This window comes from Bipolaris zeicola, assembly GCF_000523435.1.
Source record: "Bipolaris zeicola 26-R-13 unplaced genomic scaffold scaffold_253, whole genome shotgun sequence".
NCBI classification, from domain to species: domain Eukaryota; kingdom Fungi; phylum Ascomycota; class Dothideomycetes; order Pleosporales; family Pleosporaceae; genus Bipolaris; species Bipolaris zeicola.
Window position 1 is genome coordinate 16,733 of NW_006912302.1, and position 17,621 is coordinate 34,353.

Below are 17,621 nucleotides of genomic sequence, written 5' to 3' on the forward strand. Positions count from 1 at the left end.
TGAGCAGGAGACTATGGAGCGTATCCAGCGAGATCCAGAGGTGAGTTTTGAGATAAATTAGTGTTTGTTACTTTTTTTTACTAACGAACCTATAGATTGTCGGTATCCTGCAAGACCCGATTATGCAAGCCATCTTGCAGCAAGCAAAGGAAGATCCCGCGGCGCTGCAGGAGCACTTGAAGAATCCCGAGATTCGATCCAAGATCCAGAAGCTTGTGCATGCTGGTGTGATTCGCATGGGACGGTAAAAAAAAGCGGTTCGGTTTTTTTTACGCCATGACATGAATGCTTTTTTCTCCCTCATGAACAGGATCTTAGATGGCAACATACTGGGGAGGTTTCAAACAGCCGATTGAAATGTCTATTGTTTCGACTCCAAGCCCTGAGATTTGTATATTTATATGGATCTTATCCTTCTTTTCTCTTCTTCGTTTCTTCTTTTTTTGTCTGCATAGCGATTAAGGTAATGAAAAAAATAATTAAACAGCCGTGACAACTTTTTCTTCCTGTTTCCATGTTTAGATGTGTATTGTGCCAGTATGCTCATGCTGACTTGAAGTTTCACACTCCAACCTTTCTAACCCGACAAAAGAACAACAATGTAAAACATGTTTATTATCTTTCTTTCCTACTCTTCTCGCTGCTAACTAAACACCACTAATAAAATCCAACAACCGCAACAAGGCCCCATTCTCAACCCTACACCCCTCCCCTTCCCTCTGCGCCCGCCGCAACCCCTGCGCCAACCACACCCGAATCGACTGCGGATCCAGATTCCTAAAGTTTTGCTGCCGAATCAATACGTACGCTTGTGCGCAGAGCGTAGTACTTTCCGTTGGAGAAGGCGGGGGCCGCGTTTTACAGGTTGTGCATTCGGGGTCGGAGGGGGATGTGGGTTGGGGAGTTGTGGTGGTTGGGGGGTCGGAGCAGCAGGGTGGGGGTCCGGCGGTTGGGGTTGGGGTTGGGGTTGGGTCGGCGAGGGAGAGGGGTGCTGGGGTGTCTGGGAGGGCGAGGGTGAGGGATATGTCGGCAAGGGGGGAGAGGAAGTAGGTTGAGTCTGTGGTGGGCGTGGTGGTGGTGGTGTCGGTGTCGGTGAAGAAGGGTAGGTCGGAGATTTGGGATATATCCGGGTAGACGATGTCGTGCTGAGATGTTAGATTACTGTTGCTGGTATTGATGTTGTCGTTTTGTGCCGGGATGAGGAATAGTGCGGTTTGGTTTTGAGTCGATAGTGGTGGCGTGATGGATATCATGTCTTTTTCTAATATTCCACTTTCCATGTTTCCATCGCCGTATGCGTCTCTTTCTGCGGCTTGTTGTCGGAGTAAGGCGATTTCTGCTCTTGCTTCTACTAGTAGTCTTTCTGTCTCGGCCAGCTTGAGTTCCAGTGAAGCGACGTGGTCGCGTTGGCGGGCACGGTGTCGTCGTTGGTTTTCTCGCACGCGGTTTAGGGTGTGTTCTGCGGATACGCGGGCGCGCTTGGTTCGTGGTGCGCTCGCTCCTGTGTTTGTGTCTGAGGATGAAGGAGATGCTGAAGAAGAAAAAGACATCGGGGAATAGGCTGGTGGTGTTTGGTAAGACATGATGGCGTTTGATGTTTTTCCTTCTTTTTTTCTGTGAAGGGTGTGTACACTGGGTACAGTTACGTGACAAAGTTTGGAGTGGCTTCGTCTTCTATATAAATGTGAGTTACAGAGTAAGGTTTTGTGGGTTTAAAGTGTAGGGCACTCAAAGAGGGTAGGGATGAGGCGTTGAGTGTAAGAGCTTGGCGATAACATATCGATGAGGCCGTTAGTTGATTGGCTGAAAAGCAAAGGCGAAACGACGTCTAGCCCTGGGGATTAGCTCCACTGCAACGGTGTGTTCGTCAACGTCTTCTTCTCTTGCGTGCACTGCTTGGCAAAGCTTAACTCCTGGTCGTCTTTCTTCTCGAAAATTGTCATCGTGATTGATTTCGTGCAGCATGCGATGTCATTGAGATCACGTGCTGTGCTACTACATTGGGTGAAACAATCAGGCCTGTCACGGTCCCTACGCTAGACCACGCAAGAAGAGTTTCATCCTGTGATCCATCCACTCAGTATCCTTTTTATTGGCTCCACCACCCGCAATATGACCCCAGATGCTGGGAATGACCTCGACAAGACCGTTTTGCAGGCTCTCGACCTCCCTGTGGCTTACATATGGCCTGAAATACTGATCCATTTCGCATGGCATAAGGAGGACTTTTGCTTTGATGCTCTTTAGTGCCGCCTCGAGATCCCCATCTTTGGTGCAGCGAGCAACATCACCCCGTTGCCACATGCCTAACATGGCCAGCAGATCGTCGGCGGCCCAGCCTTCGTAGCCCTGGATAGTGGTGACATCATCCCAGTCGCGCAGTTGCTGGAAGCCCATTTCCTTGTAGCATTCCTTGTCGAACCATTCTGCACTCGTTAACCAAGCCGAGTAGGCTTTACCAAAGGCTCTGATGCCTCTTGCCGGACTTGCAGCATGTTCCAACGCCGCCTTTGGGCCTTCGAGAAATTGGTAGTTGTGTCTGCTTGTCTTGGCTGAGGAGCAGATGATGACTGCATGCTTGATAAAGTCGGGATGTGAAACTAGCCAATGGTAGGTGATTTGGCCGCCCATGGAGAACCCCAACATTACATCGACGTCTTTGATACCGAGCTCCTCAGTCAGGAGAGGATATTGAGCATTGATGCAGTCCATGTATTCAATTTGGGAGGGAAAGTTTGGAGTGTTTGAAGGACTGGAGGATTCGCCATTGCCAAGGAGGGCGATGAGGATAATCTTGTGGTTCTTCAAGGCGCCGTCTGCGTATGTTGGGGTGGTGTTGAGGCGGCCCTTGAAACAGGTGTGGACGACTGCAATCTTGGAGTTGTGTGGATTGAGGATCTTGTAGGCTAGTTTGAGCTTGGGTAGTGTGGAAGCATTGTGGAAGGTGAAATCCGAGACCTCATAAGTCTGGAGGGGCTCCGAGGTGGTCTGAGAAGACATTGGTACGCGTGTTGTTGGGGACAGGAATGACAGACTATGGGGGCGGGTGTATTTGGCGGGGAAGAACGACGGAGGGGTAATATGTTTCGGAGGTTATGACGATAGTATGGGTCTCCGTTCCGTCATGGTTAGGTGGAGCCCCACTTGCGGCTCCAGGAAGTGCCAAGTCGAAGCTTCATTCAACATTGTACATATGAGTGTTGATGGATAAGTTGCTCGTCATGAGAAGCGTGCCGGTGTGAACTGCTATGTATGTATGTACACGGCCAAGAAAGCTTTACATGATCTATACGGAGATGACAGGGGTCATGATCTCACGGAGGGGCGCGTGCGGTGTACATTTTTAGACTCTTGTGTGTGTGTCTGTCCATGTGGAATGATGGCTGACGGAATCGGGCCAGCCATTCTTAGTTTCGTGGCCCGGTCAGATTAAACTCTATGTTTGCGACGCGTGTTGGAGTGACATGGTTAAGGTTGAGATGAGGATGAGGATGATGATGATGATCGGTGGAGGCTCGCGTGTGGCTAGGGAGCTGGTGGGGCAAGTGTGGCATGAGGATTGCAATGGCAATCTCCTTTGGCAGCATGTCCTACTGTTTGTGGCTGGCACATGGTGTGTAAAGGCAGGAGGAACGTCTTGGCAGGGTGTGGTTGGTACGGCAAATGTCGAGTAGGGAGGCCCATCGTCATATCGCTTACTTAGTGCTGAGGCCGATATGGCTCCTCTCCGGGCGCTAACAGCCTGAGGCACAGTAAGCACCTTGTTCCCATCTCACATCGCGGTAGGACCCCTGGCCGCCACGGCTCGACGTGTTGGAGATAGACACTATGCAGCCGGTAGGGCAGTGTGCGAGCATACTTGCTGTGGAGTGATTGTGTTCATGGGGCTGACGTCGACTACGGTGGATTGGCGTAAGCTTGCATGGACTTGGCCGCAGGTTTGGCATTGCCCACGGCCCATTTTCACAAAAAGCTAACGTCAAAGGAGGAGCGGACAAGGGGCCACGGCAGCCGACAGGCGAGGTTAGAAGGTGATGATCCTTGTCGCCGCCTTATCACTTCACGCTGGTGGAGCGGATGCTGTCATGTTTCGGGCATAGACGGCTGTGTGGTGTTCCAATTTTGGGACGCTGGACTAAGTGTGTAAGTAAGTAAATTGTAGTCGCTGTGACAGGAGAGGCACACATACTTTCCACGCATGAGGCTTTTTTGTATCGTTGGCGTCGCCGCTGCCGCCGTCGCTGACAGGCAAAAGAGGCTGGCAGACGCTCAGTGTAGCAGCTGTCAAGACGTGTGAAACAGCTGCCATGACCGTCATGGCGCCGGGGCCGCCGTCTTCACAAAGCCAGAGCCCGACAAAATGCGTGCTGACCGGCAAGCCGAGGGTCTCGTATTGTGGGCGCAAGCATATCCACACTGGCGATGTGGTACCACAACAGCAGCAGGCTGCACTGGGGCTGCCACGCGCAAGCTGGCCGGATCGAGTGCAGGCAGTGGAGGCATGGGCATGCGCAATCTCGCTCGGGCGCATTTGCGAGGGCGTTTGGAATGGCAGAGCCAACACGGGCGTGCAATTAGCGTGCACCCTGGCCAATTTGGCCCTGTCGTCTAGCTGCATGTACCCTCTCCGCAACGACGAACGGCTACGCTACTAGGCTGCTGCTACCCTCGCATGGCCCTGCAGCCTGATCTCCTCGTCTCGTGTCGCCGTCCTTTCTTCTCCCCGTCTTTCACTCTCACTCTCACTCTCACTCTCTCTTGTCTTTCTTTTTTTCCTTGCTTCCTTCTTGCACACCCGTTGCTTCTGTTCACATGCATTGCAAGAAGCGCTCTGGCAACTGCATGTGCGAGTGAAGCCGTTTCATATGCTTGGGCCCTGTTAGAGAAGCCCCATCCATCTCCTCCGCCAATCCACCGCCCGCCCCCGCTGCCGCTGCCGCCAATTGAGCCCTGGACGGGACGTCGAAGCCACCTCACTGCTTCGCTGCCCTTGTAACCACGCACGCGACCACATTGCTCTTCCACAAACGCCCTCCACTACGCCTTGCCGGCCCTGTGCCACTATTCCCCCACCTCTGACCACCACCACCACCACCTTCTCCACCTCCACCTCCACCGCTCCGAGTCGCGCCTACACACAGCACCATGGTGGACGCACACGAACCCGCCAGTAAGCTCTTCTCCAAGAGCCGCTGGAAGACCAAGATCCTCGACAAGACCAGCGAGCTCGCCGCCGCCAACGCGAAGAACAAGCCCGTTGACAACAAGGTTGACAATGACGACCTTAGCGCCTTCCTCAAGCCCTCAACAGACCGTGCCGCCCAGCAGCTACAACAACAAGAGGCTGCCGCTGCTGCAGCTGCCGCCTTCCTCAACCGCCCCCGCATAGATGTTGCCAGTGCCCAGCGGTGGCCTGGTGCCCAAACCATTCTCAACAGTGCAGCAGCAAAGAGCCCAGGTCCGGGAGGCTTGAAGTCGGGCACGCGCAAGAAGGGCCTCACCGTAGCTTTTGTGCGCACTGTCCCGGACGTCATAGGCCACGGCGGCGACGAGTGTGAGGACCCCGCCATCGAAGTGGCTAAGAACAAGAAGCCCGTGAATGTGCCCGCAGTGGAGCAATTGCCCCCCGAGGTGCCGCAGGACGACACCATCCCCAGCCCCCGCCTCAATGGCATTGGCCGCGCCCCTTCACAGACTGAGTACAGGTCACATGCCCAGACAGAGTACAAGACAAACCTCACCAGGACACGCACAAACCCCGGCGAGCTGTCCCCTCCTCTGAACCAGAAGATGCAGCTCGGCCAAATCACCACCACCGCACAGCTCCCCCCCACCCCGCCGCGCCACTTGGGCCCCATGGGTCTCGGCGAACGTCCCAAGGGCCTCTCTCGTGCGCCAACGGGCTTCGACTCCATGATAGAACCTGGAATGCACCAACCCATGAGGCGGTTGAGCGAAGACTCGGTCTACTCGCAAGATTCAGACAACCTCTCGCCTGTCGTATCCAAAACAATGTCTGCACGCGAACCCACGATTCAAGAGGAGGAGGATGATTTCCGACCAAAGTCGCTCAAACGCAGCCAGACTGGCTTCAGCACCGTGGGTGAGCAACTCAATGACGAGCCCGCACATCCTGTACCCACAGTTCCGCAAATGCCCGACCTTCATGGAACCGGACATGAAGATGACGCGCATGCTTCTTTTGCAGCAAGAGTCAAGCAAAAAATGCGTTCAGAGGAGGGTAGGACCTTACACGAGGCCGCGCAGCGTGCAGCATCAGGCGAACGGCGGGATTCAGAAGAGAGCTCACAGCGCTCGGTTCCAGGGACGCCCCTCAGCAACTCACAGATGGACTCGAGGACATCACCACGCAGAGGGCTTGATACTGACGACCCTCAACGATCAAGAGCCCGTGGACCATCTCCCGGACAGAGGCCAATGGCATACCCACGCGATATGGACACGCGCGTACCATCATCAGGTTCACCGCAGTATACACCTTCTGTCGCTTCACAAACCCCCGCCTCACCCCTTTCTCGATCCGATCCTTTCTCCAACCCATCTATGCAACGAGCAGCCTCGACCGCCGACAGGCCCCATCCCCAAGCGTTTGATGAAATGCCTCGTGTCTCCAGCCCGCCTCAACCTTTGGCAGGGATATCAACTTTTCAACAACAGTCCTCGCCACCGTCCTCGATACCTGCAGCGCTTGCAATGCCGTCAGGGCCACCAGGTGCTCAAATGGCATCACGCAGTGCTTCTGGAGCCACAAAGCCTGCTACCTCACTCGGTCGCTCTGACACACAATCTGCGAACGAGCTGGCATATCGCGACTTTGCTGAGCGCATAACCCACATGAGAGGCATCTTTGAACTAACAGCCCAGCTTGGCGGCAACATCTACAATCATACTCCTATGCAATGGCTCCGGGTCGCCACTTGGTGGTTTTTGAAAGGACGTACTGGAATGGAAAATCTTATTAGGAGCCAACACAAGTCCGCCGACCCACCACAGGAGCGGCTCGCCCAGCCTCACGTCGATTTGGCCAAGGTGTGGTGGATCATAACTAAAGTCCTGCCAAACCACCCTGGCCTGCAAAAGTACGGCGATGGATCTCCCGACGCTCAAGTCGAACTCGCTCGACAGGCAGGTGATGCTGCGGGCGCAGAGGTTTATGACATCCAGAATGCCATTGGCCATTACATGAAGTTGCTGGTCGGATCGATGAAGAAGCACCATAGCATGCCTCCTACGCAGGCCCTCATCCAGGGCCAGGACCAGGCGATATGGGAAGAATACCCATCATTTGCTCCCGATGCCGCCACTGTACTCAGCTCGGGGCTCGCCGGCCAGCCGGGCGGTCAGCAACAGGTCAGCCTTTCGCAGTACATTCCTCTTTCCGACACCAAGACCGAATTTTGCTACTTCCGCATGTTTGTCAAAGCTTCGTTATCGACCGATGACCCCGCCACTGATCGCGTGCCAATGAATGTCGTCTTGTCCGTTTTGCGACCCAAGGAGGAATACTCGGCCAAGCTCGCCATTTGTAGTCAAAACAGTCTAATCAATATCCTGGTTGGTCCGGGCTCAGCCATCACATGGAGAGACGTCAACTGGAAACAACAAATGAACCAGATTACTGTACAGCTACGGCACGGATTTCTTCTTACGCTTGCCCTGCATGAAGCGGATTTCCGTAGTCTATGGTCGATTGTCAGTCACACGAGCCGGGTAGAGTCGGATCTGCGAGAGCGAAGAGACGAACGATTTGCCTGCAAAATGTACCTCCGCGAAGCCACATACAAGGACCCAGCGAACCCATCCATGTTCTCCCAAGAACGAATACCAGGCTGTAGGCTACTAGTGTTCCAGAGGATTGAACTTAGCAGCGAAGGTACTGGAAAGCGGAAACTGCATCGAGGTTACCGAATGGTACTGGTCACGCCGCAGCAGCACAAACAAGTCAGCTTGGTCAATCATGAGCTTGGAACCAAACAGGAGCCCATGAACTTTGAATACGTCACCGAACCTGATCAAGCTCCAGCCCTGAGATTACGTTTCCGCGAAGAGGGGCCGAACAAGCAGTTCAGGATCTGCATGGCGCACCTAGTCTTCCAAGAAGGCAAGGATCGCAATAACCTCTTTGGTACATTCACTTCGATGAATGTTGCGCCTGGCGAAACCACATTTGCTCAGGTCGCGCTCAAAGGATTTCACATTGAGAGTGCCGATGAGACCGAGGGCTTCAGCCAAAACGGGAGTCGCGTACTCGAAAAGTTGCAGTGGGTCGAGGCCAAGGTGATGAATCAAGATCCTGAAGCTTCAGGATTGGAGTCGGCGCCTACCGTCATGAGTGAGAGCTTGAGGATTATGTGCAGACATACTGCAGGTATTGTCTCTGACCGTATGAACTTGGGTGAGTTTGCGTTACTTTTCTGGGTGTGTGTGTGTGTGTGTGTGTGGGAAAAAGATTAACAGATTCTAGGTCCAGGTGAACTTTTGGTTCGCCTTCCAGTCGATGGTTCTCCCGAACTTACGTTGCTCCGCGAACCTCAACAAGACATGGCTGTTGCCATTGATGGCAGTCGAACCGATCCCGCTGTTCCTGAAGATCTCGCAAAGTTGCTCCAGACGCTCACGAGCGCGTCAACGATTCGACGCCTGACATTTAACTCGTTTAATGATTTGCATACATTCCAGCTTGCTGTTACTGGGTTCCAGGTCAAGTTTGACGGACTAGCAGCTTCATTCTCTATTTCGCGTCGACGCATGGTTGTTCCCATTTACAAGCAGTGGACCGCCAACCGACTCCGTCTCCAGATTGTCGAACAAGACAACATTGTCCAGCTCCTCGCCTTCTTCGAGGACTTTTCGCATGCCGACGCCATGAACTTCCAACTCCGTCTGACTGACACATTTGAAAAGTCTGACAAGGGAGGCAAGTTTGGCTTGAAGCTCGTCGATGCCAAGTTTGCGCTGCCCGTGGATGAACGACGAGGCGAGGGCAAGATACAAAAGGCCGAAGGCAGACTGACGGGATGGTCTGGTGTCAAGAGGCGCTTTGTGTGCTTGGATGAGATTGAATATCCCGGCGAACATGACGATATTCTCATCATGTTTGACTCTGCAGAGAGTAAGTGTTTTCCTTGTACCCTTTTGAGGATTGATTTGGACGACGGACTGACATCAATTTTAGCGCGTGATTGTTTCGCCGAAGCTCTCCCCGCTGCAACCATGGAGCGCAAATTCACTGTGCGTAGGAAGATTTGATCGGCGTGGAGCTCTACTTGGTTGTATCTCTCTCATCCCATCTTTCTCGCTGCTACAAAGCATACATGCTTTCCTTTGTATAACAAAGTCCAAATGGGTAAGTTCACTTGCGACTTGTTCTTTTTTTTCCTCGTTAGTTCTCCCTTTTTCTTCATTTCCTTTCCATTGTATGGATAGAGGGTGCTTTTTGGTGGGGGTTTTCTTGTTTCTGGCTAGGAGTTTATGGCGACAATATCAACGGGAGCTCATTATATGATATCACCACATCCCCCAAAGGATGAACGGGGCTGGTCAAGGGAGAGAGGAATTTTGTCTTGTCCCTTGTTTGTTTTTTGTTTTTCACAAGTCCATGCCAACTTGTTTCTTGTAGCTCTCTTGCGTCTCTTCTAGATCCAAGTTAGCCTGACTGCGTCTCTGTTCTTTTTTTCTTCTTCTTCTATTCGAACTTGCGAGTTTCGAGGTCTGGAAACCAGATTGATTGGTACGGGAACGCAATGTCAAAGTTGGTCACTAGCCAAAATAGGTATGACAAAGGGCTATTTTGAAGTGAGAGAGTTAGTTGCTAGTAGAGCAAAGCAAAGCAGAGAAAGAGCAGAAGATGCATCATTGAAGTAGTGCAAGTAGAAAACAGACAGGAAGAATGTAAAGTATTATTATACTACTAGATACTTGGTATGATATCAAAAAAAAACGGGGCAGTCCAACAGGTGGGGGCAAGTTCCCTTAAACTGCAAAAAGTATGGCAAGAAAGAATCAAACTGAGGTATCCAGGCAGATTGATGACGATGAGAGTCGTTAATGGTCGTAAAATGCGGGTTGCGAGTTTAAAAACAAGAAAAAAAAGAATAAGGGATATATGTGCGTTCATGTTGCTAGAAAGTAAAAACAAAGCAGGGTTTGCAGAGGAAAACATGTGGTATCTAGAAGAAGCGAGGTTTGCGTGAGTTAGAAATGGCATGGCAGGGGTATGAAGATGGAAAGAGATTGCAATGTAAAACAAGACAAGAAGCTGGAGTGGTAGCTTTAGAGTGGCAAACCCCTTCCTCCTCCTTCACGCCCATGCTCTCTCTTTCCCTCATCTACTGCGAGATGGGCGAGTCAGGCGTCACGGGATCGACATAGTACCTGTGTCCAATACTCCGTCTAATCTTCTCTCTCCTCTTCTCTGTGCGCCGTTCCTTGATCTTCTCTTTTACTCCAGATATTCCAATGTATTGAACATGGTACTTCTTCAAGCCTGGAATGCTCTTGCCTTGTCTCCATGTGCCGCGGCGACGGCGAGACTGCTCGTATTCGATTGAGAGGTTATCGGGGACAGACGAAGTGCGGCGGAGATCGTGGTTAGAGCGGCGTTTGGTGATACGGCCACCACCATGCCGTCCCAAAGGTTGCGTAGGAGCTTGAATGCCGAGTTTGGGTGAGGATGAGGAGCCATCACTAGATGACCGAAGAGATTGGGCAATATGTGGGGGAAGATTGACATGGTGTCGGCGTTTATTCGTGCCGTGGCGCTCAACACCAAGGGAATTACCGATGAGGAAACCACCCGACCCGCGAAGGCCACCCTTTAGCTTTTTAAGAGTATTGGCGCGTCTTGGTGCTTCTGGTTCAGGTTCTGGATCTTCAACGTCGCTTGTGTCGCCTCCTTGTGGGAGTCTTTCGTCTTCCTCGCCATCATCCTCACTGTCGGAGAATTCATCCCAAAAGCCGCGTGGACGCCAAAAAGGATGAAGTGTGCCGTCCTCGTCGTTCACGGTGGAGGCTTGTGGATTACGGTACGCGAGTTTTTCCTCTTCATTGTCGTCACGCGCACGACTGGCCCCTTTGCGAGTCAACAGCGGTGTAATGAGGTTATCAGAATAACGGCGCGCTCGCTGCAGAACAGACAAGCGGCGTTGTGGATTCGAGTCGGAACGACGAGGCGGTCCAGGTGATGGAGCCATTGGCTTCTCCAGTTCCTCCATGGGCGTTGGAGGGATAAAGTTAATCATAGGCGGCTCTGGGGTTTCTCGAGGATTTTCAAGCGGTAACTCAACAGGGTTACCATGTAGAGGATCAGTCTGCATTGGAGGGGTCGAAGGCTCGAAAGTCAGGGTCGGTTGCTGTGATTGTTCTTCATTGCTGTTTTGTCGACTAGTCGCAGGGGGTGATACCACGGCTGGTGTAATACGGGGATCCTGCGCGGTCAAGTGTGAAGCTCCGGTCACTTGGCGCTGTTCCTGCAGCATCGAGTTTCCACGAGCAAGCTGTTGCACGACTAGGAGAGAGTTGTTGTTGTGGGGAAATATGCTCACAGCAGTAGCCTCAGTGACTTCGACAGTGTCGGAAAACTGAGAAAACGGGGTGGATTGAGAAAAAAGATGCCGGGCCATGGCGTGTTCTTCGGTCCGTGAAGCTGAACGTGAACCTGACCGATCGAAGCTGATACTTCTCTGGTCACCCGACCAACGGTGCCAATCGGGCGAGGCTGAGGAACGGTCCAAGGGGAGGGAGAATCGCTTTGGGTCCCAGGAGCCTGGTCGTGATGAGCCCGGCCTTGACGCGCGAGAGGCTGGTCTAGAAGGACGCGAGCCTTGTCGCATAATGGGCGATCCATCCTTGAGGGGCGGGAATTTGTTTAGGTTCTCCAGGGTAGCAGGGTTGGGGTTGGAGGCAGCAACCAGAGTAGCGCCTTCGGCGGTCTCGCGGTCCCCAAGAAGACGTCGGACCCGATCAAGCATGGCAGGTGGCACCTGGGCTTCTTCCACAGGGTTACTTGTACCAATAGAGACGTCGCGGTCAACAGGCTCTTCTGTACCCGGACTGGACAGCTTGGGAGGGTCATTTTCAACTCCAGTTGGCAGATTCGGATCAGTGACAACAAGCGACTGTCTCACTTTTCTCGACGTTGGTGACATTTGACGTGGCTTTGGCGATATAGGCGGCGATGGTGCGCTTGGAAGCACAGGTGGCTGAGTGAAAGGGTTCTTTTCCTCATGCGGGCTTGCAGAAGGCAGTATTTCTGAAAAGTTACGAGGTTTCGAGGACCGAATCGTGCGTCTTGCAGTTTCAGGGGCAGAGTTGATGCGCTTGTGATGGCTCCCACTCAGCCTCGCTGCTGCACTGTGTCTGCTCAATATGTCGGCCGCAGGCTGTAGCACATGGCGGACAGACTCTTGGTGCGCTAGGGTGTGTGCTGAGCTGTCAATGGTCCTCTGTCGCAATGACAACGAAGGGGACATGATGCGATGCGATGATGAAATGTCTGACACAACACTGCTTCTGCTATTCCGGTCAGCAATGCTTGTCCTCTTGTGCACCAAACGATGGACCGGGGCGCTGTCGGCCTGCGATACAATGGAACTGCGGTCCGAGTGCGTGAGGGAGCCAACATCTGTCGAGGAGCTCATGTCTCTCCTGTATGCCATGTTCTTGCCAGAGTGTCGCAGGGTTTGCTTCCTTTGGGGCGGCGTGACTATGACCTGGGCCGACACTACAGTGGAGGCTACGGACGCAGTCGAGAGCCGCTTGCTGCTGGCCTCGCGCTGCTTCTCTGATGACATGCGCCTATTTTCAGAGGGCCAGCCAATGGATTGCGCAAAGTTTTCAACAGATGGCGTGGTTGGACTGCTGTGACCGACTTGGACGCGTTTGCGCAGACTCGAGGCACGTCGGGCTCTGGTGGGAGAGGGCGAGGCGGTTTCGACAACAGTGACGGCAGGTTCGGGTGTTTTACGAGGAGATTTTGATTGCGGTCTGCGCTTCTTCCGGACCGTGACATTGCGCATCAGCTCTGTGTTCCATTCGCGGTCTGGGATGTCGTCCATGGTCGGGGTTACCTTGTCGGGGGTTGTATCCACCGTACCCACATCTTTGGCTGTATCCACCTGTTTAGTAGGGGTAACGGGAAAGGAGGGAGCTTGCAGGGAAGTTGGGGTGACATCATTCTTGTCCTGTTCAAAAGCAAGACCGAGTCCGTGGTCTTCTTGGACGGTGCTGAGCCTGTCAGTGGGTGGTGTTGCACAGGTGCTCTCTTCGCGGTCCGAGGAAATGGGCTCTTCTCTTGCCGTCTGGAACGAGGTGGCTCGGGACGAGGGATACGTATAGAGTGGCGGGCGCTCGAGGGTGGCGTTGGAGCCTTCAGAAACATTTCTTCGCGGCGGACTTGGATCGGGTGTTGGTGGGCTTCTGGCATTGACGGGGGTGCTAAGGGACGACTTTTGTGATATAAGAGAATTTCTCACGCTGTCGGCATGGGGTGGCGGCTGCTGCTGCTGCTCGGGGGTGGGAGAAGATTTGCCATCTTGAGAGGCCGTGGGTGGTGTGGGCGGGAGGCCGCTGTCTGCTCCATTCAGCCCTCCCGGTGAGGCGAGCAGGGTGCTATCCTGGCTGCAGACGGTGGAGTCGCTGTCGTCGGTAGATTGTGACGTATACGAGTCGTCGCGCTCGAGGGATGGTGGGAGTGGACGGGTTGGGTCGCTGCGGCGCGGGAGCTGTTTGGACTGGCGGAGGTTGGGAGCAGCGTTGAAGGCCGACTCGAGGCGGGCATAGACGCTGGGCGCAGGTTCAGCCATGTCGCAATGAAGAGGGCGATGGTCGGTCGTCGTGTGCCTGGTGGTGGACCCTGGTGGCCGCTGCAAGGTGGCAGTTGGTCTGGCTTCAGGACGAGGCCATGGCGTCGGGGCGCAAGAGGGCAGGGGGCTCGTGGTTACGTGTGACGGCGGCGGCGGCGTCGGTCGGGGGCCAGCGGTGCCTGGCGGCTATGTAGGGGGCCGCGATGGCAGTGCGGTTGGCCGTGGGCTCTGGGGAGGAGATGGTGTGGTGGTGACGCAGGTAGCCTGGAAGGTGCAGCGCCAAGGCCGGCGTTCACGATAGAGGACAGCGGGCGCACAGCTGGGCGAGGGTGGGTGGTTGGTGAGGCGGTGAGTATAGCGGCAGGCGTTGATGCCGTGGATGCCGATGGAGTTTCTATCGTCGTGGCGGTTGTCGCCGTCGTGGCAGGGAAGCGGGGCGGTCGAGGAGGAAGAATTGCAGCCAAGGGGGACAGGCGACGGTGTGCGTGGGTGGGCGAGGGAATGCAGGGCAGGGGAGCGGAGCGACGCTGTGCTGTGTCTGTGTCTGTGTCTGTGTGTCGATGCACACACAGACACACACAGATTGGCCTGGGCATGGCATGAATGGCGGCTTGCATGCCGTGCCATGCCATGCTATGCTGTGCTGTGCTGTACTGCGTGGCCCGCCCAGTCCCGCTGCGACATTTACCTACATGTTATACTTGGTATACAATTAACCCAATGCAATTCAATTCCCCTCCTCTCTTCGCAGGTTCATGTCTAATTGCCCATTGTTGCTCTCGACACTCGCTACTACGTCAAATAAACACACCCTGTCGTTGGGCGTGGAGCGGCTGGCAGGCGCTGACAGCATCAATCAATGCCCCCAGCACCTCCGTCGTCTCCTCATTCGCCTCAACCACGACGCCATCCCCTTCACCCCAACCATTCTGCGTCACTTCCATGCATCCCCCCTCTTTCCCCTCGTCCCTTGTGCACACCCCCTTACGGCTGCCCGCATTCACCTTGAATCATGTGCTTTCCATCTCCCACCCCAGTTCCAGACCATGCCCTCTCTCCTCTAGACTCGGGCCAATCGGGCATGCATACATAAGTACATGTATCCTCCCATGTCCATATCTATGTCCACGTACAGCTGGCCGTGGCCTGCATCTACCCCCTCGACTCTCTTCGGTCCTTCACTGCGCAAAACTCTGCAACAAGCTCCAGGCTTGTGCTCGTGTGGCGTCGCGCCATGGCAGCCACAGCATGATGTTGCTGTCGCCAGTAAGCAATCAACATCCGGCACTGAAATTTCATCCAATACTAGCCGACAGACTTGCATATGTCGACATTGTCTTTTCCACGTATCAGCCTTGTACTACACCACCACGTAAGCCCATACTCATCAACACCACCCCAACTCAACTCCCAACAGCTATGACAAGACAGAGCGTCACAATGCCACAATGCCACCATTTTTCTGTCATTAGAGCCTCAATACCTCATTGTTACAATCTACAAGGATGCAAGTGACGTCAGAGCAATCAATGCCATTCTCATCATTACCTCTAATCTTTATCACTGTGGATCCTAGCAACCTCCAACACGGATATAGCAATAGCCCAGCCAAGCACTGCACACAACACCACACCACACACACATACCGTTTCAGTTTTGTACTATTTTTTCATTACATGATTCCAATTCTTTTCCAAACATGCATGCCATCGCAGTCACCCAATACGGTCCAATATCTAATATAAAAGCAATCAACCTCCCAACCCCCTCAGACCCCCAAGGCCATGACATACTCGTCCGCGTTAAAGCCTGCTCCATAAACCCAGTCGATACAAAGGTTCGAGCAGGAACCTATGATGATTACCCAGACTACTATGACCGAGCCCCTAACCTGCCTCAAATTCTCGGCTTTGACGGTGCTGGCATAGTCGAGAGTGTCGGGTCGGACGCTGCACATTTCAACCCCGGCGATGAAGTTTACTACTCCGGCTCGCCCATCCGCCAGGGAAGCAATGCAGAATTCCAGCTTGTAGATTCACGAGCCGTCGCGCTTAAACCAAACAGCTTGGACTGGGGCCAGGCTGCTGCTATGCCCCTAACCTGGATCACAGCCTACGAAGCCCTCATCGAACGAATGGAGATTCAGCGAGGTGAAAATGCCGGCATCCTCATCATCAACGGCGCAGGTGGTGTCGGCAGCGTCGCCAGCCAGATTGCGCGGCATATCCTCAATCTACCCGTCGTAATCACCACAGCATCGCGAGACGAAACAGTCAAGTTTTCAAAGGACGTCGGTGGTGCCACACACACCATCAACCACCACGAGGACATCCCCACCGAGATCGAGAAGCTCAAACTAGACGTCCCAATCAAATACGTCTTCATCACCCACACCCCAACATCAGGCTACCTCGCTCCTGTAGCAAACATCTGCGCCCCCTTTGGAAAAGTCTGTTCAATCGTTCAAGACAAGGAAATGCCCATGTATGCTACAGAGTTCATGGCAAAGAGCCTAACGTTTGTTTGGGCTCTGCTGGGTACGAAGCCCTACTACGGGGTTGATGTCGAGAGCCACGGTAGGATTTTGAAGTATCTAGCGAGAATGCTAGATGAGGGGACGGTCAAGTGTCATTGTATGCAGAAGCTTAAGCTGGATGAGGAGGGGGTGAGGAAGGCGCATGAGATTATTGAAGGTGGTAAGGCTGTTGGCAAGGTGGCGCTGGAGTTCTGAGTGCGGATGGTTGTATTGTTTAGGATTAATGCGTTGGATGGTACAGGCAATCTGAAGTGGTTAGATATAGTATTTCAGTTGAGACAGTTGTGTACTAGTTAAACAAATAGAAATTAGGAAAGTTCCCTCAGTACCAAAACTCAAAAACTTTCTAGTTACAGTTTTAGAAAATCTAAAAGAGAGATAATGTATCATATGAAACTTGTCTTTAACATCTTAAAAATTTACCCATCCCCTAGCACTATGATAAAAGAGTCTTGGTATTCTAAAGAAACTACCCACTACGCCACCCCTCCATCCAAACGAACACTTTACCCAATCCCCAAAGCACCTCCACTCTTCCCCCTACTTCTCAAGCGCATACCAATTCCACAACCCCACAAGCCCCTCCTTGCTATCCCCCAACACCGGATCCTTATCCGGCACAAGCACCGTCCAAACATGCTCCCTCCCCCTCTCCCCTCCAATCCTAAAGTCCCACACACCCCCGTACGGATACGCCCCCATCATCATAAACTCGCCCTTAATCGGCACCGCCTCAAAGAACCTCCTCCTCTCCTGTTCAACCTCACCATTTACCACCGCCGCCCTCCCCCCCGCAACATCCGCAGGCTGATGAAACGCCAATTCCCCCGACTCAGGTCGCGGCGCAAACGTCTTATGCGCCACACCCGCCGGAACAATGAAAACATCGCCGATTCCCGCCTCGATATCTATACCGCCTTCCTCACCCTGCTCGCCTCGCTCCCCAGGCGCATACGCACCCGCTGTCCATCCGGGCGCGTCAGCAACGCCAAAGCGGATGGTGGCGCCCTCACCCGATATAACCGTCATGGCTTCGTGCGTCGTCGAGTGGTAGTGGGATTGGATGTCTGGTCCGTACTTTGCGATCCATTGGGTTTGCCACCCGTTTTTCGCATAAACATCTAGCAGTTGCGTGGGTGTGAAGGTGCGGCATGTCACGGTTTCTTTCAAGAGGCCTGGATAGTGCAGGAGGGGGTGGGGCGAGTTTGGGATGAGAGGGGTTGGGGGGAGGGTGTAGGAATGCACGGTTATGGGCATGTTGG

The 17,621-nt window shown here is 53.5% G+C and overlaps 7 protein-coding genes across 7 annotated transcripts; 2 read left to right on the forward strand and 5 right to left on the reverse strand.

The window, feature by feature from the left end:
* Positions 1-647: 647 nt before the first annotated feature.
* Positions 648-1,583, reverse strand: COCCADRAFT_108340 (uncharacterized protein; the record flags this gene model as incomplete). Its single annotated transcript, XM_007718762.1, has 2 exons — positions 648-991; positions 1,163-1,583. The coding sequence occupies 2 exons, from the start codon at positions 1,581-1,583 to the stop codon at positions 648-650; spliced, it is 765 nt and encodes a 254-aa protein (XP_007716952.1).
* Positions 1,584-2,031: 448 nt separating this feature from the next.
* COCCADRAFT_8934 (uncharacterized protein) lies at positions 2,032-3,000 on the reverse strand (the record flags this gene model as incomplete). The annotated part of the gene is made up of 1 exon (XM_007718763.1): positions 2,032-3,000. The coding sequence occupies one exon, from the start codon at positions 2,998-3,000 to the stop codon at positions 2,032-2,034; it is 969 nt and encodes a 322-aa protein (XP_007716953.1).
* A 1,060-nt stretch (positions 3,001-4,060) lies between these two features.
* Positions 4,061-4,618, reverse strand: COCCADRAFT_30060 (uncharacterized protein; the record flags this gene model as incomplete). Its single annotated transcript, XM_007718764.1, has 2 exons — positions 4,061-4,135; positions 4,190-4,618. The coding sequence occupies 2 exons, from the start codon at positions 4,616-4,618 to the stop codon at positions 4,061-4,063; spliced, it is 504 nt and encodes a 167-aa protein (XP_007716954.1).
* A 527-nt stretch (positions 4,619-5,145) lies between these two features.
* On the forward strand, positions 5,146-9,270 carry COCCADRAFT_108357 (uncharacterized protein; the record flags this gene model as incomplete). Its single annotated transcript, XM_007718765.1, has 3 exons — positions 5,146-8,416; positions 8,486-9,133; positions 9,197-9,270. The coding sequence occupies 3 exons, from the start codon at positions 5,146-5,148 to the stop codon at positions 9,268-9,270; spliced, it is 3,993 nt and encodes a 1,330-aa protein (XP_007716955.1).
* A 1,079-nt stretch (positions 9,271-10,349) lies between these two features.
* On the reverse strand, positions 10,350-13,823 carry COCCADRAFT_8937 (uncharacterized protein; the record flags this gene model as incomplete). The annotated part of the gene is made up of 1 exon (XM_007718766.1): positions 10,350-13,823. The coding sequence occupies one exon, from the start codon at positions 13,821-13,823 to the stop codon at positions 10,350-10,352; it is 3,474 nt and encodes a 1,157-aa protein (XP_007716956.1).
* A 1,699-nt stretch (positions 13,824-15,522) lies between these two features.
* Positions 15,523-16,554, forward strand: COCCADRAFT_30063 (uncharacterized protein; the record flags this gene model as incomplete). The annotated part of the gene is made up of 1 exon (XM_007718767.1): positions 15,523-16,554. The coding sequence occupies one exon, from the start codon at positions 15,523-15,525 to the stop codon at positions 16,552-16,554; it is 1,032 nt and encodes a 343-aa protein (XP_007716957.1).
* A 345-nt stretch (positions 16,555-16,899) lies between these two features.
* Positions 16,900-17,616, reverse strand: COCCADRAFT_30064 (uncharacterized protein; the record flags this gene model as incomplete). Its single annotated transcript, XM_007718768.1, has 1 exon — positions 16,900-17,616. The coding sequence occupies one exon, from the start codon at positions 17,614-17,616 to the stop codon at positions 16,900-16,902; it is 717 nt and encodes a 238-aa protein (XP_007716958.1).
* Positions 17,617-17,621: the final 5 nt, after the last annotated feature.